At 44.8% G+C, this 24,222-nt stretch overlaps 3 protein-coding genes across 6 annotated transcripts; 2 read left to right on the top strand and 1 right to left on the bottom strand.

Moving 5' to 3' along the window:
* Positions 1 to 4,025: 4,025 nt before the first annotated feature.
* LOC123080509 (uncharacterized) lies at positions 4,026 to 7,351 on the top strand. Its single transcript, XM_044503442.1, has 2 exons — positions 4,026 to 5,285; positions 6,941 to 7,351. The coding sequence occupies exons 1-2, from the start codon at positions 4,071 to 4,073 to the stop codon at positions 6,977 to 6,979; spliced, it is 1,254 nt and encodes a 417-aa protein (XP_044359377.1). The 5' UTR covers positions 4,026 to 4,070; the 3' UTR covers positions 6,980 to 7,351.
* Positions 7,352 to 8,260: 909 nt separating this feature from the next.
* On the top strand, positions 8,261 to 13,510 carry LOC123080507 (FHA domain-containing protein FHA2). 4 transcript variants are annotated; one of them, XM_044503441.1, is made up of 4 exons: positions 8,261 to 8,613; positions 8,871 to 9,539; positions 10,345 to 10,502; positions 13,066 to 13,510. In XM_044503441.1, exons 2-4 carry the CDS (start codon positions 8,942 to 8,944, stop codon positions 13,273 to 13,275), a joined length of 966 nt encoding a protein of 321 aa, XP_044359376.1. In that variant the 5' UTR covers positions 8,261 to 8,613; positions 8,871 to 8,941; the 3' UTR covers positions 13,276 to 13,510. The 4 variants fall into 4 exon arrangements, with proteins under 4 accessions (XP_044359376.1, XP_044359373.1, XP_044359374.1 ...); XM_044503438.1 differs by having other exon boundaries at positions 8,871 to 9,584; XM_044503439.1 differs by having other exon boundaries at positions 8,261 to 8,621; positions 8,871 to 9,584.
* Positions 13,511 to 15,043: 1,533 nt separating this feature from the next.
* LOC123076514 (DNA (cytosine-5)-methyltransferase DRM2-like) lies at positions 15,044 to 22,804 on the bottom strand. Its single transcript, XM_044498721.1, has 3 exons — positions 22,736 to 22,804; positions 22,412 to 22,531; positions 15,044 to 16,219 (listed from the first exon to the last, which is right to left on the bottom strand). The coding sequence occupies exons 1-3, from the start codon at positions 22,802 to 22,804 to the stop codon at positions 15,044 to 15,046; spliced, it is 1,365 nt and encodes a 454-aa protein (XP_044354656.1).
* Between the last annotated feature and the right edge of the window lie 1,418 nt (positions 22,805 to 24,222).

The following is a 24,222-nucleotide window of genomic DNA, read 5'->3' as shown; positions in this document are numbered from 1 at the left end:
ATGCTGAACTCAAGTTCTTAAAGGTTACAAGTTCTTACAGTATTTCTTAAAAAAAGAAGCAGTAGTTAAGAAAGAGGTTAAAGTGGGGCTTCTGCTTGCCACATCATTGGTAAAAAGTTCCTCCAGTTGGTATGAAGATTCAGTGACTTTATAGCTCCTTTACAATGCAAATTTGTAGATTTTTTTTTGAGAGGGCAAATGTGTAGATTTTGGTGTACTGCAGTCATGCAACTTAGATCTTAAGAACCTCTGTTCATTTTTCACTAAAAAGATAGAAGGCAGACAACCTGATCCATGGACACAACTTGTACCCATTTTGTTTTCCCTGTACAGAGAAACTATAGATCTTGTAAGTACGAACTGCAACGTACTTTCATACATATATATCCTTAATAACAATGTTCTTCTCCTACTCCTGTGATACTCTTTTTTGACCCTGTCACAATAATGCGCAAAAACCATATATCCTTGTTGTAAACTATTAAGTGCATAACATGTGTATCCTTTGATTTTAAGATAACTCAAGTGAGACAGATGCAAATAAACAAATTAAGATTGGTCGCTGTTTTCATGAAAATATCTTCAGTTACATTTTAAGATAAATTCTCTTCCTGATCAACAAAAAACTAACAGGCATGGCTACATGGCTGCTCCCACATGGCATGCGGAAAGATTAATTGAGTTGGATTGGAATTATACAAAATTCTTATTTGCAGGAGGGTGGCCTGTGGGAGCTGTCATGTGGCCCAGGCCTGTCAGTTTTTGTGATTAGTTTGATGGCAAAGAGAATTTGGATTGTGCAATATATATATATATATATCTTGCCTATATAACTATGGCTATGTGATGAAATTCCTAAGAGCATTTTGTGTGACTAATGCCCTGAAGAGTGGATTCCTCCATATTTACTCTTTTCTTTTTAACTAAATAGTTCAGAGAAGTTTTATTGTTTCTAGAAAACTTCAGAGCACCTACCTATGACGCGTAATTACTTGTTTGGCCAATAATTTTCTTGTCTACTTTCATATCTTTAACCCATTTTCGTCTACTTTTGTAGCAGATAGCAAAAAGGTTCTACATTGCAAAGTGGTTGATCTTTTCATTCCACATCCTTTTCACTAAATGCTTACGCAACAAGGTTACTCCAATATCAAGTTGCCGCACAACCATCACCAACAATTAATATGGCTAGTTTGAAAGTTTTCGTAGAATCATATCCATGTAGAGCACGAAGCAGTTCTCATTGGAATTTTTTTTACCCATATTTGTTGAAACGCCGTCGGAGTCATGATGGCATAGCGTATCATCGTTTCCTGAACTGGGTTTCTTGCCAAGTGGTAGATCCTTCGTGGAATGACAAAATCATGAAAGCAAAAGGACAACTTTTTTTCTTTCTAAAAAGGAGGATAAAACCCCCAGCCTCCGCATCACTCTTATGCACACAAGCAAAAGGAGAACTTGTAGTACATAAGGAGATGAAATTTCCATTAAAACCGTTTCATGCTGAACTCAAGTCCTTACAGTTTGGTGTCTACAAACCTTTATTTAGCCATGAAGCGCAGAGCTAGAACACTAGTTAAGTAAAGGTTAAAGTGGGGCCTCTGTTTGCCGCGTCATTGCTAAAAATACTCTTTTACGATGAGATCTGTTCTAGATGTTGGTTACATGGTACTTTGGATGTAATTTGGGGGCTAACTTGTTGGTACCGAAGTTGAGTGACAGGCTAAAGAATTTCAGTGTCAAGTGCTAGAGAATTTCAGTGATGTGCTACAGAATTTCAGTGTAATCTTTAGTTTTTGCCTTATGCAATCAGTTCAGTTTTTTCTTCGGTAATCAGCTCAAGTGCTTGCCGTTTTATGCTACACAATTGTTCAAAGTTTCCTTCTGTAATCGGTTCAGCTTTTGCCTTTATAATCTGCTCAAAATGTTACAGTTTTATTATGCTACAGAATAGAAGTGCTCGCAGTTTACTTTTATCGTAACTACAATGCTGAAAGAGGCTAATTTAGAATTGTTGAAAATTTGTTTGTGTTCAAGTGATGTTGTGTTATGATACATAATAGAATCGTTTGCAGTTTGTTGCTTCCATAACCGATGGATCGGAGCTGGTGGACGCCCGAATCGGCAGCGGCGGCGAAAATGGGTTGGGGGAGGTGTGTGCTACGGTTTGGGGGCGCGGCGCCAACATTATAGCCGACAGTGGTTGAATCAGGCGGCGCGCCGGCGTTCGGCCATTCCTGTGGGAGGTGAGTGGTTGCTCATTTATCATGAGACTTACCCTAGTTGGAGGAAAAGTAGGGAAGTGAGGCCAAATCGTGGAGGTGGGGGGAGTCATACTTTTGGGAAAATACGGTGTCAGGGATAGGGATCTGGTAGAAGCGATCTAATCCCTTAAAACAAAAATGTTGCCCTCAAATATAACTTTTGAAGAATACACTAGAGATGCCATAGTAGAATTGTTTGCAGTTTTGTTGCTTTTCCTGTAAGTGAAAGAGACCAAGTCTTTTTGATCACCACATCCTCAACGAGCGCTTTGCTGCCGCCCCCGAGAGAGGGGGGGGGGGGGGCTGAAGGGAACCTTAGCTGCCATCGCCGCTCCCCGACCCTCCTTCCTCTTGCTCCCCCACTGTCATCAGAGGAAGTCTGTGAGCAAAGCTCGTCCAGCAGACGGTGGTGGTGGGCTCGCATCCTTCCTCCTCAAAGGGGCCTTCGGCTGTTCTCGCGATGATGTCCTTGGATCTTGGATGCCTTGCATAGGCAGAGCCTGGGTGCTGGGCAGTGGCTCCAGGGGCCTTCGCTGTGGCTGCGGGGGCAAGTTGGTGATAGGCAGTGGACGGTGGATTAGGGCTTCCCCTACCTAGATCCGTCTTGCCGTGGGTGGGTTTGGCTCGGGCGTCGGTAGTTGTGTTAGCGTTTGGTGGTTGCACAACTCTCTTTCTCGCAGAGTGCTTAGCGGTAAGGTGTAGCGAAGTTCTGGAGGCGATGGTGGTCGGCCAGGGGTCCTGGGCTTGCCCTACCTGGATTTGGATCTAGCCAGCGTGGCTTGGTCCGTGGCTGCCGGCAAGCGTGGTGACATTGAGCCTCGGCGACTGTTGGACACCATGGTGGTCCAGGCGGTAGCGCCAACAGCTCAACGTTGGGGTGCTGACCATTTCCAAGTTCCAACGGCGGTGTTGGTGGGGTGCAATGATGTGGCTTCATCGGTGAGGTGCTGGGATGGTGGCGGAGCGAACCAACATGGATGGCCTGCCCCATTTCCGTTGGGCAGGGATGCATGTGTGCGATGACTTAGATGAAAGTCCTGCCCACCTTCGATTGGTGCCAGCGGTGACGGCGCATGTGGGTGTCGTCCCCTCCTTGGAGGCGTCGATGTGGTGTGGCGGCACCTCACTCTCCCTCACTTGGTTGGTTGTCTCCCGCATTAAAATCTAGGTTCAGTTTCAGATCGGCAATGGTGGTGTCATTGCTTTGTTGGGAGCATTATTTGTGGAGACATGAGTTGGAGGTTCTATATTGTATTCCTTTGGTGCCCGCCGTTGTTCTAGATTGTTCGGCCGCTATTCTAGAGTGCTTGTGAAGGGTGCTAGGTACGTCATTGCGGGTAAGTTCAATACGATGACTTTCTTGGAGTTATTTGAGTCTCAGCACCCACCTTTCAACTCTTTTAGGCAATCATGGTGGTTGGTGCGTCCGCAAGGATAGTTCGTTTGGAGTTATTGCTCTTTGGAGGTAATCGGCGTTGGTCGAAACACGACTTTGTTGGTCTGTTTGCGACATGCTCTGATGGGTTGGAGTTGTATTGTGTGCCTTTGAGTTTGAATGGTGTTTGCTTCTCATCGGCTGTGGTGCCTTCTATAAAACTACGGTATGCAATTCGCGTGCTCTAAAAATACAAGTCTGAAGATTTATTTTTTATTTTTTGCCTTTGCCTCATCTCTGCCGTCAGATCTGGATTGGACGGCAGATGTGGTGGGCTTAGTTCTGCAGCGTGTATGGACGGCAGAGGGCGACTCTGCAAAGTCACCAGATCTGCGACGGAAATCCTTCTCCGTCTCAAAATCCCCCAAAACATGGACGGCTACAGGCGGGCTCCGCCGCCGGCGGCGGCCGCCGCATCGGCGGCATCAGTGCTCGGCGACGACGATCTCCTCCGCGAGATCTTCATCCGCCTCGGCTTCCCCAACTGCCTCGTCCGCGCCGCCCTCGTCTCCCAGCGGTGGCTCCTCAACGCCTCCGACCCGGCCTTCCTCCGCCGCTTCCGCGAGCGCAACCCGCCCCGCGTCCTCGGCGTCTGCGCCGGCTACTCGGTGAGACCGTTCAAGTTCGTGCCGCTCCCACAGCCCCCGGAGCTCGCCGCCCTCTCGCGGCGCGCGGCCTCCTCCTGCGCCTACGCCTTTGCCCGAGGAGGCCAGCGCATCGAGCACTGCCGGAACGGCCGCCTCATCGTCGAGTCCCTCCGCAAGGGAACATTCAAGCACTCCGTCCTCGCGCCGCTGCTCTACGGGGAGCCCGAGGCGGTCCTCCCACCGATCCCGCCGCCCCGCCGTCATCCGCAGGAGCTCACTCAAGGGTCATTCACTCAGATTTTCCTGCCCGAGGACGGGGGGCGCGAAGGCATCACCTTGGTGAATCTGTGGAAGGTCCAGCGAGAAGTCCGTGCGGAGGTCTACGTGCTGGGAGCCGCCGGATGGGGCGTCCCTACCACCGCCATCACAGAGATAGAGCTCCAGTATGCCGCAACCTTCTTTGCAAAAATGCTACCGCCCGTCCATGGTAAGGTCTTCGTGGTGACCGGCTTTGGGTACACCCTGGGTCTAGATTTGGCCACGGCAACGTTCGTGATGCTACAACTACCAGCTGGAGTGCGTTACAATTACATGCTCTCATCTGCGGAGGGTTCCGGGATCTATCTTGTCACTGTGGACCGGTTTCAGCTCAGCGTGTGGCTCCATCGGATGGCAGGCGACAACCATGGTGCAGGTGGCTGGCTCTTGGTGGACACGTTTTCTGTTCTCGAGGCATGCGCACGTCTTGCGGGTGACAGTTGGGTGCCTTGTGAATATCTTAATGTTGCCGCTGTCGGAGACAATGCCGACTTTGTGTTCTTGGATCATCCATCAAGCGGTGTTATCTTTTATGTTCATCTCAGTAGCAGGGTGGTTAAGATGGTGTATCAGAGGACGGCAGATGAACATGAGTGTAGAAGTGTGGCTGTACGCATCTCTCCTGTTATGACAATCTGGCCGCCTATATTCCCAGCACTGAACATAGGACATGATCAAGAGGTATGATCCCTATGTGTTTGATATCTTTAATATCATCACTGAGTATGACTTCTGTAATATAGGAAGGTATGCACTTTCAGTTATTTCTCTTCCTATAACACTAGATGTTGCAGTCATGTATGTTGGTTCTTAAGAACCTCTTATTCATTTCGATAAAAAACCCTGAAGTTTGCAGAAGTGTATTGCAAGATATCCTAAGAACTTTGGTGTGTAAACTTCTTTTCATTTCAATAAAAAACCTTGAGGATATAGATATTGCAAGATATTGAGCTTAGCGATTCAAATGTGTAAACTTTGGTGTGCCGCAGTCATGTAAATTAGATCTTAAGACCCTCTGTTCATTTCACTATACAAATTGAAGGTACTATATAAACCTGTACCCCTTTCATTTTCCATGTATGAAGAAACTATAGATCTTGTATATAAGTACTACTTTCCATACCTATATCCTTAATAACAATGTTCTCCTACTCAAGTGGTTTTGTTGTTGTTGCTTTTTTAAGCCTGTCAGACAGTTAAGCAAACAGTATATCCCTGCTGTAAATATTACTCGCATACCTTATATCCTTCTGATTTAAGATAATTGATTGAAGTGAGACAGATGCAAATAAACAACTAAGATTTGTGACTGTTTTCCAGAAAATGTCTTCAATTAGATTCTCCAATTTGTGATCAGGTCCCAGAGCTTGAAGCTGTAAATAATTATTCAAAATACAGATATGGATATGACAAGTCTTAGTAGCCTACTCCTGAAATTACATACTTACGTAGTGGAAATTCCTACTGATTGGTAGATCTCCCTGCTGCGAACACCTGCAGAGCTTTGTATGGTTAAGCAATAGATAACCCAAGAGCAGTCCAATTCCATAAAAGGGGAAACTCTTATACATGACTGGAATTTCTGATGTGTTTAGTAACATGTGGAAGATGTATTGGGAAATTACATTTTCTTTGGCAGTGTGGTTAGTGGTGTTTATAGCATTATAAGAAGTGGTCATGTATCTATGGCAGTGGCCATGGTCATCTATCTATGGGTAGTGCCCTTGTGCCTGACAGTTTTATAGCTCATCCACTGGCTTATCAGCATTTCACATGCACTTTAAGCTCAGTTTTGGTATATTGAATAGGTTCAGAAAATTCATCTCATCCCCTTCTGCATGCTTTTATAAGTGATAGTGCACCTGAATCCGTTCAAAACGTAGAGTCCAATTTTTTTATAAGCTATCAAATTTTCATGATATGTTAAGAAGTATATGCTCTACTGAAGTGCCCAATTGATGGTGTCTCAACAGGTCAGGTTAATGAGGATGTTGAGCATATATTTCTACATTTGGCAAGTTCAGTAGTTCAGTACATAGATGGGAATGGTATTAGACATTTAGACTCATTGCAAAAATGATGATATGCAGTTAAAGCCCTCCCTATTGGTACTTCAGATCATAAGGGTGATCATAGCTGCTGCTACTTCCTTATGAGTTTTGCACTCCAGCTCTGTTACTTTCAACAACTGTTTTATTATGAACTAACTGAAAGCATGTATTCGTTTTATTCAGCTGGTAGCATACAACCTTGTCGCGCTTCTCATACAAAAGCAACTAATGTGTGGCCGTTTTGCTCTTGGGTCTGAAGTTGCTGACCTTTGCTTCTCCGCGCAGGGGATTGTTAGGGCTGTCAGATCTCTCGACAGAAGATGACCCGAGTGTTCGAAGGCAGCTGACCAGGGCCATCGGGAGGCTCGAGGTGGTCCTGCAGCAGCTGATCCTGGCCTCCAACTCTATAAGGTGAGACCGAGCTCGAAGCAAAACTCGAGGACGCGGTTAGTAAGATCAAGAGGGATGTGCAGTGCCCGCCATGTATGCTATATCTGCTCTGCTCTTGTTCTTGGCCTTTGACTGATTTACCTTCACATGGACGGAGCGTTGTAGCTTGTGCAGCAACTAAAAATCTAGGTAAATTGATTAGTGTTGGACTGTTGGTCCAAGGATGAGCAACTTGTACTCTGTACTCATTCTTTTCCCTGTACACAAAAATTTATAGTTGTATGTGAAATTCAGATTTGTGGAGCATGAGTGGGTGTAAGAGGGCATGTTGTTGCTCTTCGATGTTGTTGCTCTTCGATTTCACTCGAGATATCAGACATTCGACATTTCTGTACAAATCATTGGTTCACCGTCATTACGACTTCCACAAAAAACGTAGTGGCCCTCGCGTGCTGCTGCCGAAAGACGCTGCCCATGCCAAAAGAAGTGGCCCTAAAGCTTCATTTTTCTATTTTAATTTTTTTGACATTTTTAATTCATGAACATTTCTTGAAAATTGTGAACATTTTTAAAACTTATGAACACTTTTAAAATTCTTGAATATTTTTTAAAATTCATGAACATTTTTAAGTACATCAATATTTTAAAGTTTATAAATAATTTTAAAGTTTGTGAACTTTATTTCAGTTTTTTTTGAAATCCATGTGTTTTTAATTCTCAAACATTTTCTGAAAAATCATGTTTTTTCTAGTATGCAACATTTTAAAAATAAAAGTATTAAAAAAAAATCTGTGAACATCTTTTGGTTAACCGAAAAAATTCAAATAAAAAGGATTGCCAGCCTTTTATCATATAGCAATGGACCGATCAAAAATATACAAAGTGAGCAAGAGGTTTGTGGGCGGGCCCATGTGAATGTTATAACAACAATTCCATGATTTTTTTAGCGTGGAATAGTAGCCCCAACCGTAAGGGGCTCACACTCCGAGCCAGCACCGAGGGCAAAATGTATAAGGACACCACCACACACCGAACAACTCCGCTATCCTTTCAGAATAAATACCGTCTTCAACAGCATCCCGGGACGATAAATGAAAAAAAGAATAAACACAGCCATAACATAATTAAAACCCAGTCAACACAGATAAAATCAAAATGAAGCAATTGACCGCAACAACTTGCCCAACTTTCATGAACATTCATGTTTGTAGTGTACGCAGCAGATGGCCTGATGGGCCTAACTTTCATGTAGCAGCCACTGCCTTCCGCACACTCTCGTGGCCGTGCTCACGCCTCGAACCCAACCAGATCGGAGCCGCGCCGGCCTGCCGCCGCCGCCGCCGCCGGCTTCTTCTCCAATCGGCAGGGATCTCCCTGCGTCGCGCCGCGGCGGAGTGCCGGGCCTGGGACCGGTCTGTCTTGGCGCCGGGGACGGGAGAGGAGCAGCGCCGGCGACCGGAGTGGGGGAAGGAGCCGCGCACATCGGAGACGCGGCCTACATCCATTCTTCCCCGCGACGGCGACGCCGGAGAGCGAAAGCGGTGGCAGGCTCCGCTGACGAAGCTCCGGTAAGAAGGCAGGTGCACTACAGCTGAAATATCACTTGGCATGAATGAAGATTAAGGGGACTTCAAACTATTGTAGTGTAGCACACCACAGCATAGAACACACAACTTCAAACTATATTTACTTGGATTCTGTATTTTAGCTCATTTGAGATCTCAACTCATCAGTGCTATCATGAATAGGCCCTAGTAATTAATTGATTGCTCGCCGCTTGGTGCCCTACTAATTAACCTGTTCCACACATCCATGGTTCGATTAGGTCGGTCGGCCTGAGGTGGGGTGGGGCGCAGCTAATCTTGCCGAAAAATCGGGGATTCAACTGAAGATAATATGCCTCACGTCGAGGGTGCTGGTGCAATTCCTATTGGTGGTGGTGAAGTGGGGTTCGCGAAGCTGCAGGGTGAGGATTTTGAGTACTACATGCAGACCTACTCGATCATGCTGGGCCGCAACAGCAAGAAATCGACGGTGGATGTCGATCTTTCCAGCCTTGGTGGGGGCATGAACATCTCGCGCCACCATGCACGGATATTCTACGACTTCCAGCACCGCCGCTTCACGCTCGATGTCATCGGGAAGAACGGCTGCCTTGTTGAGGGTGTCCTGCATCTCCCTGGGAATCCTCCTCTTAAGCTTGACTCGCAGGACCTCCTTCAGATTGGGGACAAGAAGTTTTACTTCCTCCTGCCTACAAGGTCTATCTTTGCCTCGCTTGCCGCTGCTCGACAAGCCCCTTTTATTCCGTCACATATCGCACCGCCATCGTATGTGCAGCCAGGGCACCCTCGTGTGTCCGATTTCCATGACCGCCTCCCTGAAGGTGATTATGGCCGGGACAGTGATGACATTGGGAATGGTGTCAGTGCAAGTGGAATGAATGGCAAGCTGAAGAGAGCCAAAAAGTCTCCGGGAGATTTAGACATCTATGGTGGGCACATAATCAATGTTGAACCAATAGGAACAATCGGCGAGGGTGATACATAATCCTTGCTCTGCATTTTTACTGTGTATACTTTCCCTTCCTTGTCGTCTTGTTTCTCTTCTGAAAAATATTTAGAGCTGATGATGATTTTGCTTGTTCAGTCACTCAATCTGGCTGTACGCGTTATTTGCATGTTTCAACTCATGGCTACAAAGTAAGATAATGTTGATATTGCGACATTACATATTAGAGGTAGATATGCACATTATAACACAGATGTAATGTTGCGGAAATATCCCTTAAGCAACTCTCACCATATGTTTACTGCAAGTACACATACATTATTAGTTGCTATTGCAAGTGGTGTTATGTAAGAACATGATGCTTTATATCTGAATTGGCACATCATGATGTGTGAACATAACTGCATCTCTTATGTTTTTACCTTTTATAGGAGAAAAAGAGTAGCAGAGATGCAGTTATATTCGCACATCGAAAGATGCACACCAAGATGCTTCAATCTGAATGTCTTCCACACCTTCCAATCTTAGTTTCTAGGGAGAAATTAAGTACATTATCTATGATATTTCTATCACTGAAGCAGCCGACATACTATCAAGAATTATGAATTAGGAAATGGTATGATGCATGTTTTAGAAGCTGTTAGTGACCTTTGTTCTTGTTTCCAGACTTCCAGCTATGGACCTTTGGAGTTCTGTCCAGTGAAAGACCAAACTCATTATCTTTTACCATGCGCAGGGAAATATATTTGTTTGATCTGACCTGAACTTGCTTCTTTTTGTGTGTGCAGACAATAGACCAGAAATAAGGTTGAGGGGTGACCGGGATGTGGACAACCAGCACATCCTTCAATTGGAAGAGAAGGAAGTCGTGTCATCTGTTGCGACTGTGTTATCTGACCTTTGTGGTCCTGGACAATATATGCCTATGAGAAAACTTCACACAGAGGTTTGTCATGGAAAAACACACATATTTCCTACCCAACTTCTATCCTGAAGCTAAAGTACGCCTAACTTAATTAGTCTTGCTCTGGCCTGGAAAAGTTAAATATACTGAAAGTAGTTCACTGTGTTTATACATTGATTGATGGGATGGTCATCACAATTTATGACACTAAAAAAAGTCTTCCTGATTCAAAAGAATAATAATGCAAACTGCATACTGAGAATATCGTCTGCGGATGGAAGTCAGGTGCTAGCATCCCTGCCTGTGTAATATAGCTTAGTTGTAGCCTGTAGGTGTATGTACTATGATGTGGAAGGTTTCAGTGAAGGATAGAAAAAATGCGACCTCCTCTTGCTCGTCCGTGCCACCACCACGCGGTGGGTGGGTGGGCAGCCCTCTCCACCCCCACCCTCCTCAGTCACGCCGCCGGGCGAAGCCTGGTTGCAATGGGCTGCGGCAGGGCTCTCCTTCCTCCTCATGCAGTCCCCGCGGTGCAAGGTGCTATCGGCTGGCAGTGGCGCTGTGCTGTGCGTGGAGCACTGCGGCGGAGCTGTGCGGGCGCGCTTAGAGCCGCGACGGCTACACGGTGGGTGGCCCGTCCGTGGTGGCCAGAAGTGGTGCCACGGTCATTCGGGAGGCACGGGCAGCTCCCCCGATGGCGTGCGTAGCTCCGGCGTCCAGTATCTTGCAGGATCTAGGGTTTCGTCGGTAGTGGGTGGCGTCTAGTATCTTGCACAATCTAGGGTTTCGCCGGTAGCGGGCCTCGCCATTGTTCCTTAGTCAGATCCGAACGGCTGGATCTGGCCCGTGGAGGTCAGCTACTCAGGCGGTCCGCTTCGGGTGGGTGCCACCCCGGCATTGCATGGTGGGCCAGCCTGCGAAGTGATGCTGGTTAGAGCCGATGATCCTCATTCCCGTCCATGGCGGGGCTGGATCCAAAGGGGATCTGGCACCCATAGCAATTTGTCCTCTGCTCGTGGGTCAACATCTGTGTTGGCTGGCCCTGACTGTGGTGGAGCTACGACACGACGGTTCCGCCCTTGCATTGTTTGTCTGAAGGTGCTTGCTTTTCGGCGGCCTGGTGCCCTAACGATGATGGTGTGTCTCTCCTGGATGCCAGGGCGGTGACCCTGGATGTTGAGGCTACATAGTTGGCTCTGCGGCGAGCAGTGTTGCAGTAGTGGTGGCGTCTCCTTTTGGGCTATGAGGATAGCAAAGGGAGGGGTAGCGGGTGATCCTAGTGTCGTTGTGGCTTTGGTGGTGGCGGCTCCCTGGTCTCGATCTTGAGGCCTTGCGCTAGTGGCAGCGGTGCCCTCCTCGCGGATCGTGTCGCAACTTTGGCTCCGCAGGTGGCACTTGTGAGGGTCCTAGCAAAAGCTCCGCGCTCGAGCGCTGCCGAGTGCCTACGAGTGTCGCTTCCTTCATGGATGCATTGTTGTGGGTCCCCTCTCGATGCAAGGGCTCCGGGTGAAAAGTGAAAACCCTAGTCCGTCCTTTTGGGCTCGACTCTGTCGCTTGGCGTCATCACCATCTTGAGGGTGTTAGTGCGGAGCCCCGGTCCCTTTTGGTTGCAACTGGCCAGCGGCTTCGGGCATGCCTTGTCCCGGACTTGTAGCATCCTCGACTTTGGCGTGGGATGGTCTAGTGATCTCCTGTCATTTACAGTGTCTCCGTGGTATCTGTACTCGGTCCTTGCTATCTCCTAGCAGGAGCTGAGCTCCATGGCCCGGAACAAGGAGGCTATCTCAAGTTCTCAACGGCGAGTTGGCCCACTATGGTGTACGGTGGTTTCTCAAAGTGGTGAGGGTCCAGTCCTATTCAGTAGTCTTGGCTGTCTTTTGTTCGGTGTTGCGTCTCCTGTTTTCACGCTCGAAGTGGGGTAAGGTGCACTTGTGCCCTTGCTCAGGTGCCATACTATTTTTCTTTTGACCTGCTTGTATGAGGGTTTCCTTACCACGTTGTATCGGTTTGGCTGTTTGGCTTATATATATAAAGCTGGGCGAAAGCCTGTTTCGAGAGAGGTGTATGTACCATAACTTGTCAAAACTATCATATAAATCCAAAGGCAGTTAATTTTAGGCTCTTAGGCTTTAAGCCTGTTAATGCATGACTTTGCCTGCTAGCATCCTTCACTTGTCACTCCAAACATGTTTTGTGCTGAATCTTGTCGCTTCGTTTTTGTGGAGCCATGACTCGCTACGGACGATTTTATACTGATATTTACATTTTTCTTCTACAATTAGTGGGAAAGACTTGCAAGTATATCCTGTGGTAGCTATCCTGGAAAACTTCATTTTTCATTAATTAATCATGTCACATACTGGGATATCCCTCCTATTCTGTATCATGTCACAACACAATTATTATGATGATATTATTATTATTATTATTATTATTGCCATTTCACTATAAATTCAGAGTACTTGTTCTCCTTTTTTCTGGCAATTTCCCTTTTCTTCACTCACCCAGCCATGTAAAAGATTAGCAATGAAGCATGATCAGACTATTTTTACACAGTTACAATCATTGTACATGCAAAGTCTTATACTTGTTTGTCTACTCGCAGCTTGTGGACCGGTTTGGCAACGTCTGGCACCACACCAGGGTGCGGAAGTACCTGACCTGGGAGGAGTGGTCGCCAATTATAGCCAAGGGGAGGCCATGGTTCGGGCTGCTGGAGCTGCTCAGGAAGCACCCGGAGCACTTCGTCATCAACACAAAATGGAAGGGCAGGGCGATCTCGGAGTTCGTTTCGCTGGTTTCCTTGCTCTCCTAGACGGAACCAGACCAGCAAGGCTGTGTCTAAGCTTTTCTTGTGTTTCGTTTCGCACCTGTAGTGTAGTTTCCAGAAGGCCGGGTGGTGTCCTGATTTGTGTATGAGAGAGCAATCAGTTAGATGGAATTGCTGTGATGCATTGTATCCCGAGTTTCTCTGTCTTAGCTCTGTAGTGTTGAGAATGTTGTGTGGAAACTTAGACTTTTAAGTGGTATTCAGTTCATATCTTTTCATATTTGAACTACAGAACTTAGCATGTCCTTATGGCCGGACACGGCAGCCTGTCGCAGTGAGGCGGTGGCCCACTGATGCTTGGACCATGGTGCAATGCCACAGTGGCTCCCAGCAGCAGCAGCCAGCATGGTGCACTGTATCCTGAGTAATCTTTTTTTTTTAGAGCAACAAGCTTATATTGTCAAGTGAACATGGTTACAGACTTACAGTCATGTTGGATGCAATGTTACATGAATAAAACAGAACCCAGGAAGGACCTTAATAGTCTGGATCAGTTTGAATTTGTTAATACTAGCAAGATGCCCGTGCATTGCACGGAACATCAAGATGCATTTTTTTACAAAACACCTGTTGTGATTGACCCATGCGGGAGTAATCCCATGTGTAAAAACTAATGATATCTCGAGAAACAGGAGAGATAAGGTGAGGAGGAGTGGGGCGTGGTGGTGATTGATGGTCGGACTGAGCGGAGGCATGGGGATGGACGACGCCGATAGTGGCCACCATGCTAGATTGTTCTAGAGAATTCCTTTTTTAATTGCTCAACAATGAGGTTGTGGGAGATAAGGATGAACGAGGGAAGGGCTTATCTGCAAATGTGGAGAGAGGTGCGGGTATCTTTTTGCAAAATTGCCATCGTTTGCTTTCTATCCGTCAGATATAGATCTGACGGTCTATATTGCAAGATGGCAGACACACAATCATCACCAACTCGGTTTTTTATAAGAGTAGAGATGAGCTGCTTTGTGGTAATATGAGCTGCCATATGGGCACCTCTTTTTTGGAAGAATAGGCATCCATCCTTCAGACTCACTCACAGCAAGGTCCAAGGCTTCAGGGGTGAAAGCAACGAGGACCAGGAGGCTTCCAATGAGGAGGAGCAGCAATGCGCGGCAAAATATTTTGTTTCGACTGTTTCAGAATACAATCTGAACAGAAAATGGAGAACATAACAGTGTAGGAAACCCTGAATTTGCACGTCTTAAATCCTCCACTGCCTCTGGATGCAGTCTCCAAGAAATATGTCAGCAACAGAAACTCCGCTCCGCAGCTAGCAAAATTATGTTCAGATGCAGCGTATGCAAAAAATTAAGAAAACAATCTGTTCTACTGCCAGCAGAATGTCAGTCTTCTACCTCTACGCGGAATGCATGCGACGGACATGTTTGCAAATAAATCAAAGATGTACAAATTCTGTTGGCAAAAAGAGCCCGCTGAACAGAATTTGGAGCAACCAGCACTAAGGCATTTTTCTACAAACTAGAAGGGAGGGAATTCCTAGAACTAAATGTACTCCCTGCCTGCACAAAATTAGGCTCTGAAATAGTTGAGGGGACCAAGAATAGTCTTTTCCCAAATAAACACGAGCAAGATCTAAATCAGTTAGCAACCATAAACATCGTATGGCTAAATGTCAATATGATATTTCTCCCAAATAAAAACCCTCCACATCAATTCAATGTTTAAACACAGATAAGTTGCGCTTCCTAGATATAAAGCATTGAATGATACAACAAGAACTGCAATGATTAGGCTACTTCCTGGCCATAGCTGACTTGACGGCATTCAAGATTCTGACATAATGGTGGAACAAAACAGATTGCTTGCCCTCCAAGCCATGACGGCTGGATCGGTTGCACCCAGCAAGATTGTTACATGGGCTGCCCCCAATCACCAAGTCGAAGCCGCCAAATGTAGTAACGTATGTTGCAACTTGATCATCAGTAAGAGATTTCACGTCATCAATCTCAATCAGCGTGCCTGTTTGAGTCTGATCCCACCAATCCCTGAAAATCCTCTTACTAGCTTTGTCTATTTCAACAGAAACCACTGTCCTCATGTTGATTCCCAACCTGTGCAAAGCTACCTCTCCTCCTCCAATACCAGTGAATAAGGACAGCACATTAACACCATTGGGAAACATGCCTTTTAGCACTGACAAGTGGTAAGCAACAGTATCAACATGGAAAGAGTTGCCGAGAGATTTGTACCTATTTGTGCTGGCAAGTCCCCTTGTGTGGTCCTTCGGGAAACCTAGTAGATATTCAATCTCTTCAGGTTCCAATGCAGCAACCTTGTTCTTTCCTATCCAGACAAGATTGTACTCTTTGCACTGTTTGATCATATCTTTTTGAATATTTCGAGGCGGTGGATTCCCTGTTCTTGCAAGAGCACCAATGCTTCCTGTCAGCTGTTGACATGCCACACTTGTTCGCAAGCAGTTGAACTGCGTTCTCGTGTCCCAGGAAGGCCACCACTTCTTGTACCGAGGGAATGCCTCAAGTATCGTCATTGGAGGCAGAGGAAGAAGAGGTGCTCTGTTCTCAATCGGCAAATTGTGGATGTAGCCTCTTTTCCTTGCAGCTGCACACAAATGCTTCGAGTCCACATACTCAGGTTGAATGCCATACAGACATCTTGAAATGGTCGCCCATACACCTCTGGGAGCTTGGGCCACATTTTCATAGTAGAAAAAAGGTCGCCCGATAGCTTTTTTAGGAATTTTTCTGTCCACTGGTAGTTGTCTATAATTGGGCAGGCTAAATCCAACCATTGGATTTGGGGGAGGCATATGTTCATCATGGCTGCCATCCAAGAAGATTTGATTGCCATGTGCTGTACCTCCATACTGTTTCCTCTTTTTCTTTCTATCTTCCAACAATCTTATTTTCTTTGTCCCTCCAAAGGAGTTAGAGCAACTATTCATAACCTGCGAAATGTACACATATTGCAGTGTCCTTACGTCAAATTAAATCAAAGAGATAAGGCATTTTCTTATTCAAATGTACATCAGACCACAGTGTACGTGATGAGATAAGTCAAAATCCTTTTGTAACAGACGAGTTTCCGGATGAAATCCTGATACTTTGAAAGAGATTGTCCGTTTTGTACACGAAGTGCATCCAGTTTTTGCCGTAACCCTCTCAACTTTCTTGCACATGCTATGTGGATGAAATGATGATATCATGCCAACTTTCAACCTTTTCAGAGTTCATTTGAAATGCTTTTCAATTTTAGGGTCTTATAGCTTAAAATAATTAGTAAATGCATGAAAAATAACAAATGAAGTCAGAAAGGATTGAAAAATGATGATGTGGCTTTGAATGGTGCATTTTGAATACAAAAAAAGTCAGGAGTTCAAATAAGTTTTAAAAAATGAAATCCCTTTGTAACAGACGAGTTTCCGGATGAAATCCTGATACTTTGAAAGAGATTGTCCGTTTTGTACACGAAGTGCATCCAGTTTTTGCCGTAACCCTCTCAACTTTCTTGCACATGCTATGTGGATGAAATGATGATATCATGCCAACTTTCAACCTTTTCAGAGTTCATTTGAAATGCTTTTCAATTTTAGGGTCTTATAGCTCAAAATAATTAGTAAATGCATGAAAAATAACAAATGAAGTCAGAAATGATTGAAAAATGATGATGTGGCTTTGAATGGTGCATTTTGAACACACAAATAGTCAGGAGTTCAAATAAGTTTTAAAAAATGAAATCCCTTTATAACAGACGAGTTTCCGGATGAAATTTAAACTATTCAAATTTGGAAACTAATGGAGTAACAGAAAGTTTATAATTATTCTGAGCTAAAAGCAAAAAGAATAAAAAAATAAAGCAAAAATCAAAAGAAAATAAATAATTCAAAAATAAAAAAATACTGGAAAAAATAAAAAAATGCCGCCTAATGGGCCACACGGCCTGCATACGACTAGAAACCCATCTGCACATGGGCCAGGATGCAGGCCCGCAGGCCCAATAGGCCCAACATGGCAGTGACAAAGGTAGGCATGTAATGCCTGCATATTAGAGAGGAGCTCAGCACCTGAGCTGCAACGCAGCTTATAAACAGGTGCTGAGCTCTCTCAGCTAGCGAGGTGGGACTAAACTTCCCACCGCACCGCGCCAGCACATTAGTCCCGGTTGGTGGCTCCAACCGGAACCAATGCTCCCCTTTGGTCCCGGTTGGTGCCATCAACCGGGACCAAAACCCTCTGCTTCCCGCCCTTTGCGCTGGTGAAAAGAGGCCTTTGGTCCCGGTTGGTGCCACCAACCGGGACTAAAGGGTGGGTATTGGTTCCGGTTTGTGCGTTGAACCGGGACCAAAGCCTTTGCTATATAAGCAGCACTTAGGAAATTTTCTGATTTCCATCGCCAGTGTCCCCCCGCCCGACGACGCCGCGAGCTCGATCTACGCCGCCAGGCTGCCCCGCCGTCGTCGCCGTCGCCCGTGCCCCCGAGCCCACGCCATTGCCTGTCGCTGTCGTCCTCCGCCGCGCGCCCCCGAGCCGTCGCCCCGTACGTCACCGTCGCCGCCCTCCGCCCCCGGCCCGCCGCGGTCGCCGTCTCCCTCCGCCACCCACGCCGTCGCCCTCCGCCACCCTGTGAGCGCCGCCCCGATCCCCTCCTCCTCCTCCCTGTAATGGCCGCCGCCGCTGCCGCCGCGCCCCCTAGCTATTATATATGTGTAGTTTAGATTTGTAATTTAGTTGTATTAATTTGGATGTGTAGTTAATTTAGTTGTTGTAATTTAGATGTATTAATTTAGATGTGTAGTTTAGATTTTTTTTGGTGATATTATTATTGAATATGCAAATGTTTGTATGTTCATATGCAAAGAATATATAAATTTTTTCATAGAATTTTTATGATTTTTTCTGTTGTAATTTTGTTCATAGAATCTTTATGAATTTTTTTGTTCATAGAAATTGTGTATGATCAAAGTCATTTATGTATGTTCATATTTAGAAGAAAAAGAAGGAGAGAAAAAAGGAAAATAAGAAGAGGAAGAAGGAGAAGAAGAAGAAGAATAAGAAGAAGAGGAGAGGAAGTAGAGGAGAAATAATTAAGAAGATGAAAAAGAAGAAAAAAAAGAGTAGAAGAAGAAGAAATAGAGGAGAAGAAGAAGAAATATAATAATATATTATTCTATTTTTTCTTCTTCTCCTCTTTTTTCTTTTCTTTTCTTCGATCTCCTCCTCTATTCCTTTCTTCTTCTCCTCTTTTTTTCCGTCTTCTTCCTCTTCTTATTTTTTATCGGGTATGTCGTTGTCGATATATGTACCCCCCTCCCCGATAACTTTTAGTAAGTACTACTTAGAAAGTGTTTAATAGAATTAGTTAGAAAAATAATAGAACTAGTTAAACTACCTAGTTTATTTTTAGTAAGTACTACTTTATTCTATTTATAGTAAGGAAATTAATAGAACTAGTTTTTTTAGTTAAAGCAATTATTCCCGCATCGACGTCGACGATGCCTATCCCGCATCCTCGTCGTCGACTCGGCGGAGGAGGCCGGCTTGATCAGAGGGGCCATGTCCGGGACTGGGCTCCGCCGGGCTGGTTTTGGGAGGTGCTACCTTCCGGTGGGCGTAGGTTGGTGAGGAACCAGCCCGTCGTTGACCCGATCCTTGTTTGGTGGCGCTCGCGTGGACCAGTGACGGTGCCGAGACTTCCGGACACCGCGGAGGTGGTACGTCACCGTGTCAGCGAGGAGGACCAGCACGTCCGTCGCTACATGGTTGCGTTGGAGGGCAGGTTCGACAATACCTGGCAGGTTCTTCAGGGATCTCACTGGAGCTATGATCCTGTGATGGTTCCGTCCCTTTGGGTGTCCACCGCCCGCGCCGATACCCATCGAGCGCTACTGTTCTAGCTGTACTAGCGATGCTATATGTATGATAGTATTCGAGGTGTATTAGTGATAATATTCGACGATGTACGGACGCATGGAGATGATGTAGTTTTGCTTATAATTGAATGCATCCTAATTTGAATACTACTTTATTTTGTGATTTGATTTTGCTTATTGAATGCTCACAGTGTAAAACTACTCCGATCCTACTTTGAATGCTAAAATTGGAGAGCACTATGATTAGTTGATAGCTTATAGGGTTTTTGTTTTCGCAGAAATCTAGGAGCCCCCGGCCCCTCCATCATCCCCGCCGTCGTCCCCGTCACCGCCCCCTCCGACATCGAGGTGAGACCAGCCAAATCCTCTTTTAGAAAGATAATTAAACGATATTTCGGGTTGACTGTAAGTCTGTCGAGTCTCCACCATATATGAGAGGACGAAGAATCCCGACTGTTGTCGTGGGGGTAGCTTCTCCTTCGTTCCCGTGTGCTAGACAATTTGGTGTAATGCACTCGAGAACGAAAGGAGGAGCTACCATCACCGACGGTCGCAAATGTCAGAGAGGAATCAGTGAGGGAGAGTTCCACCATATATACATGAGAGGACGAAGAATCCCGACTGTTGTCGTGGGGGTCGCTTCTCCTTTGTTCCCGTGTGCTAGCTAGACATTTTGGTGTAATGCACACGGGCACAAAGGGAGGAGCGACCATCACCAACGGTCGAATGTATACACCACGTGAGCTGAGAGTTTTCAAGAAAAGACTCGACAAACCGATAGTCAACCCGTGATGAATAATAATGATCTAACTTAGGTTTTTTAGTACATATATTTAATTATAGATGTTTAATATTTGAATTATGAACATAGGAAATGTCGTACTCGGACGACGAAAGTCTCCCGGGGGAGTGTGACTGGTGCCACGACGACCGAGGTCAGTGCGACAGGCCTCACCTGGACGAAGATCGGCGCTTCAGTATTAAGCTGGAGGAGACGTTCGATGTTGAAACGGTACGCAACGACGACAAGTGTTATTTTTTCGTAATTAAGCACGACTTCAACTATTTCAACGTGTACTTTTCATCTTTTACAATTCGGCTAGCTTATCCCATGCCATGCAAGACGCTACGTCTTGGAGAGGATGGGTTTTGAAGACCATGAAAGTATGGAAACAAAGAAAATTCACCTAAGGACCCATCATGATATAGATTTTGAAGTAAAGCTGTATAATTCTGAGAGCGTAACCCATTTTGGTTGCAAAAATTGGGAAGCATTTTGCAAGATGTATGGTTTTGATGAGGGTATGCTTGTCACCATGGATCTTGGTGATCCTGACATCAAGCAAGACAATATGGACATTTGGGTCCTTGTTGATACGCCTCCAATTCTACCGCTATGTGAGTTTCTCAAACATAGTTATTAGCTAATTTATATTGTTCATTTCAAAATAGTTGATAACTTATTTTCATTGACAGCTTATTTTGATTGTTCAAACAATGTGCGGAACATGGTAGACAGAACCTACTACACCGATGGCTCTAAGTTAACTTATAAGGAGAAAACTCATCTGGTCGGATTTTGTACTGATATTGAGAATTACAATATCTACAATCAAACTCCTCAACATTATGGTCAATACGTACCACTAGTGCACGTGTTGAACTACGGTAACTACTATGGAGATACCCTGGTAAGATTTCTTACTATTACGACATCCGTGCATATTTTGCATAGTTCTAAAACTAGTACATTATCATTGCTAACTATGAAGTTATTACTATGTTTTTCAACAGATAATCCCAGAGGATTGTGTGCCTCATTTGATGTATCAGAATGGTAGGCTTGATGTTTTGAATATACAACCAGGTCATCCTACGAATCTCAATGAACCACCGCTTTTAGGAAATTTTGACAATTCTAAGTTTCCCTTAATATATAATTTTATATTACTTTCGATTTGTATATTTGTATGGATTTCTAAAAGAAGTGGAGACATGCAAATCAAAGAATGGAAAAAATGTATGGACAGTCGCAAGGAGGTTCTTGGAAGCAAAAGGAAGCGAGGCGCAATAATTGGAGACAGGATGATCTCCATTCTCCATAATGGAGAGTCAGGGTCTATATTGTTTTATGCTATTTTACCTTAAAGAGGGTATTTCGGTCCTATCTAATACTGATGATCATGTGCTAAGAACAATTAAGTAGGGTTGGTTCGATGACTGTGAGGATGATGATCGTATGACTTGTTATTAATAACGAGTAGAAGTTGTATGATGATGATTAGTAGGACTTGTTATTATATATGATGATGCATGATGCGCGCATGAAGAGTTATTATATATCAGCGGGTGAAATGAACATGGATTGGATTGAAGTGAAGGCAACATGCATGTGGTGTGTGCCGAAAGTAGTACAATCCAAACTTGATCAAGTCCGGATTAGTATTACTTTCGACATGCACCACATGTTGCCTTCACTTCAATCTAAGCCATGTTTAGGCATAGCAGTACGTAGCGTTGGTAAACCAAGCACGGAGATATAAGAGAGGACACTTCTCTCTAATAGCTACCTAATAACAACCTAAATTAACCCCCCAAAACCCCCAACCCCCCCCCCCTTTCAAAAAAAACAAAAACCTCAGCTCCTGCCAGGTGCTGACGCGTGGATGCCTATTGGTCCCGGTTGGTGGCACCAACCGGGACCAAAGGCCCTCCTGCCTGGGCTCCCCGCACCGGCCACGTGGACGGCCTTTAGTCCCGGTTCGTGTAAGAACCGAGACTAAAGGGCTAGGGCATTAGTAACGACCCTTTAGTCCCGGTTCCAGAACCGGGACTAAAGGCCCTTATGAACCGAGGTAAAAGCCCCTTTTCCTACTAGTGGTTACATTCCATGTTTGTTCAAAGGAGTTCCAGTGTGTCATCATGGGCAGCACATAGTCAACCATTTTGGATCTATTATGTACTAAAACCACTTGATAGGTTAACAAGAGAAAGGATAGCCATGCTAGAAAATCGGACATGAAAGCAAAAAATCAGGCCATTAATATACTACCCTACTTCAATCAACAAAGCACAACCATTAGATCATCGTAACTACAACTAAGTCAACCGTGGGCCCATTTTATTTGACTCAGAAACACAATTGGACAAAACAATAACAAACATTATATCCTTCCTTTTTTCTGTATTCCCATGCAGATATCACACTACGATCTTAATAACAACAAGTCATGGCTATCTCTTGTATTTAAATACAAAATCAGTTACTACCTGAGGTACCAGCATGGACGAGCCAGGAGCATCTAAGTTCCTAAAGTCCGGAGACCATGAGGGTTCAGGCTCAACAATACTTTTCCCCTTATCACCGTCATCATTACCATTCCTCCAACCCTGTGACATTAGTTAAGCATACATCAATAAATATTGAAGGCAAACCATGAGAAAAGCAATTCGTACTTCCACATTTAAGCGTGTAAAACATGGGTATGAAATACCCTACTGTACATAACTTTGTCCTCCAATGATTTTTCTATTGTGTGCGAGCAAGAAAAGCCACACTCCCTAAAACTATTACACCATGTTTCACTATCTTACCATCCTCACATGGAAACATGATAACAAAGCCGTCAGCCTTATTTTGTGCATACATGATGCAATCTCCATTTCATGTAGATTACAAGGTAGAATATAGGGATCATGCCCAAAAAAGAGGGAAAGCAGAACCAAGTCAAGATGATATGGGTCGCCCATTCTTCATGCGCCAAAAATCTTACCATTTCCGAAGGAACTGGGGCTACATTTATTTTCAATTTCCATTCAAGAATTGCTTTTCTTTCATATTTTATTCTTTCTTTTATTTTCTGTCTTCTTCCTAGAAAAACTGTTAGACCAAAACTCTTTTAGGAAATAAAAAAAATCAAGATACAATCTACAACCCAAATGGAAACCAATCCTTTTGTGGTTCAAAAAGGTTCATATACGCGTGTCATTGCTGAGATGTGTCTAAGGTGATGACCATACATGATAACTAATTATGTGAAGTCTTACTTTCTAATCAATTTCATGGGCCATTGACAAAATAAGACATACACTCACCGTTAGCAAGAGAAGAAAGATGTATACTACTTAATGTTTGATTGGTCTTGAGCGAGTCTATCTAGCAACTTGCTAAATCAGTACTTTACCCTTGGTAGAGATGTACTTTAAGCCACATAGTTACAAGCGGTTTATGAGCGTCCTATGGAACCTGGTTGTCCGGAGTTTATGGAGATGAAAAGTCCCTTCCCAGCATGACAACAATCGAGTGTTCCTTGGCCATACAGTCAAGTTTGATTGATCTTGAGTTGTTCCAGCTAGAAACATTCTGTATTATTAAGTTTCTCTTGGTAGCGGCATAACTCATGCCACATAGCTACCTGCAGTACACGAGCATGTTGCAGAACTTGGTCGTCCGAAGCGCATAACAATGAAAAGTCCCCTCTTGTTAGATGTGGTGATACTTGAGTGGTATCTTGGCTAGAAAATTGTGATAATAGGAATAATATGATGTTTAGCGTCGAATATGGACTATCTCTTCCCCACTATTTTGAGGGGTAGACCACCCATGAGCAGGCGATACTCGAGTGGTCACATGGAAATGGGACGTAGAACACATGATTTTCCTTAAACTGAGAAAAGTGACGCGTAAACATAATAAGTGTTTTTCCTCATGTTAAATTGAGCAAGTGAGAGCCCACATTATAATGTTCCGATGACAGCTCTAATGAATAACAATTTTTAATTAGGGAAGAAGACATCACTAGCGCAAGCCAATCCTCCCAACTCAGCATGCATTCGAGGAACAATTGGCGGGAGCCAGCAGGCAATTATCCATCATGTCAAGAGAGAAAATAACAAATAAACTCCATCATGTCTAATTGATCTTTACTCGATGCATCAATACAAAAATACATACAAAAATAAAAAGGAGGGTGGAACGACGACGTACCGCCATTCTTCAACAGACGTATGCACTGCCCTTCGCTCGACGACGGGGAGGCACTGTATCCCTGCGGCGACGGCGAGGATCCTGACTATTTCCC

Source organism: Triticum aestivum, chromosome 3D (assembly GCF_018294505.1).
Source record: "Triticum aestivum cultivar Chinese Spring chromosome 3D, IWGSC CS RefSeq v2.1, whole genome shotgun sequence".
Taxonomy (NCBI): domain Eukaryota; kingdom Viridiplantae; phylum Streptophyta; class Magnoliopsida; order Poales; family Poaceae; genus Triticum; species Triticum aestivum.
This window is presented reverse-complemented; position numbering and strand designations above follow the sequence as displayed.

What these genes read in the sequence shown, in the direction of transcription:
- LOC123080507 (XM_044503438.1), top strand. Translation starts at nt 8,942, where the DNA reads ATGCCTCACGTCGAGGGTGCTGGTGCAATTCCTATTGGTGGTGGTGAA. An exon ending in AATAGGAACAATCGGCGAGG is followed by an intron (nt 9,585 to 10,344) that starts GTGATACATAAT and finishes TTGTGTGTGCAG; the next exon opens with ACAATAGACCAGAAATAAGG. An exon ending in TGAGAAAACTTCACACAGAG is followed by an intron (nt 10,503 to 13,065) that starts GTTTGTCATGGA and finishes GTCTACTCGCAG; the next exon opens with CTTGTGGACCGGTTTGGCAA.
- LOC123076514 (XM_044498721.1), bottom strand. Translation starts at nt 22,804, where the DNA reads ATGGAGATTGCATCATGTATGCACAAAATAAGGCTGACGGCTTTGTTA. An exon ending in CATGTTTCCATGTGAGGATG is followed by an intron (nt 22,532 to 22,735) that starts GTAAGATAGTGA and finishes CTAATGTCACAG; the next exon opens with GGTTGGAGGAATGGTAATGA. An exon ending in CGTCCATGCTGGTACCTCAG is followed by an intron (nt 16,220 to 22,411) that starts GTAGTAACTGAT and finishes TACATTTCGCAG; the next exon opens with GTTATGAATAGTTGCTCTAA.
- LOC123080509 (XM_044503442.1), top strand. Translation starts at nt 4,071, where the DNA reads ATGGACGGCTACAGGCGGGCTCCGCCGCCGGCGGCGGCCGCCGCATCG. An exon ending in ACATAGGACATGATCAAGAG is followed by an intron (nt 5,286 to 6,940) that starts GTATGATCCCTA and finishes TTCTCCGCGCAG; the next exon opens with GGGATTGTTAGGGCTGTCAG.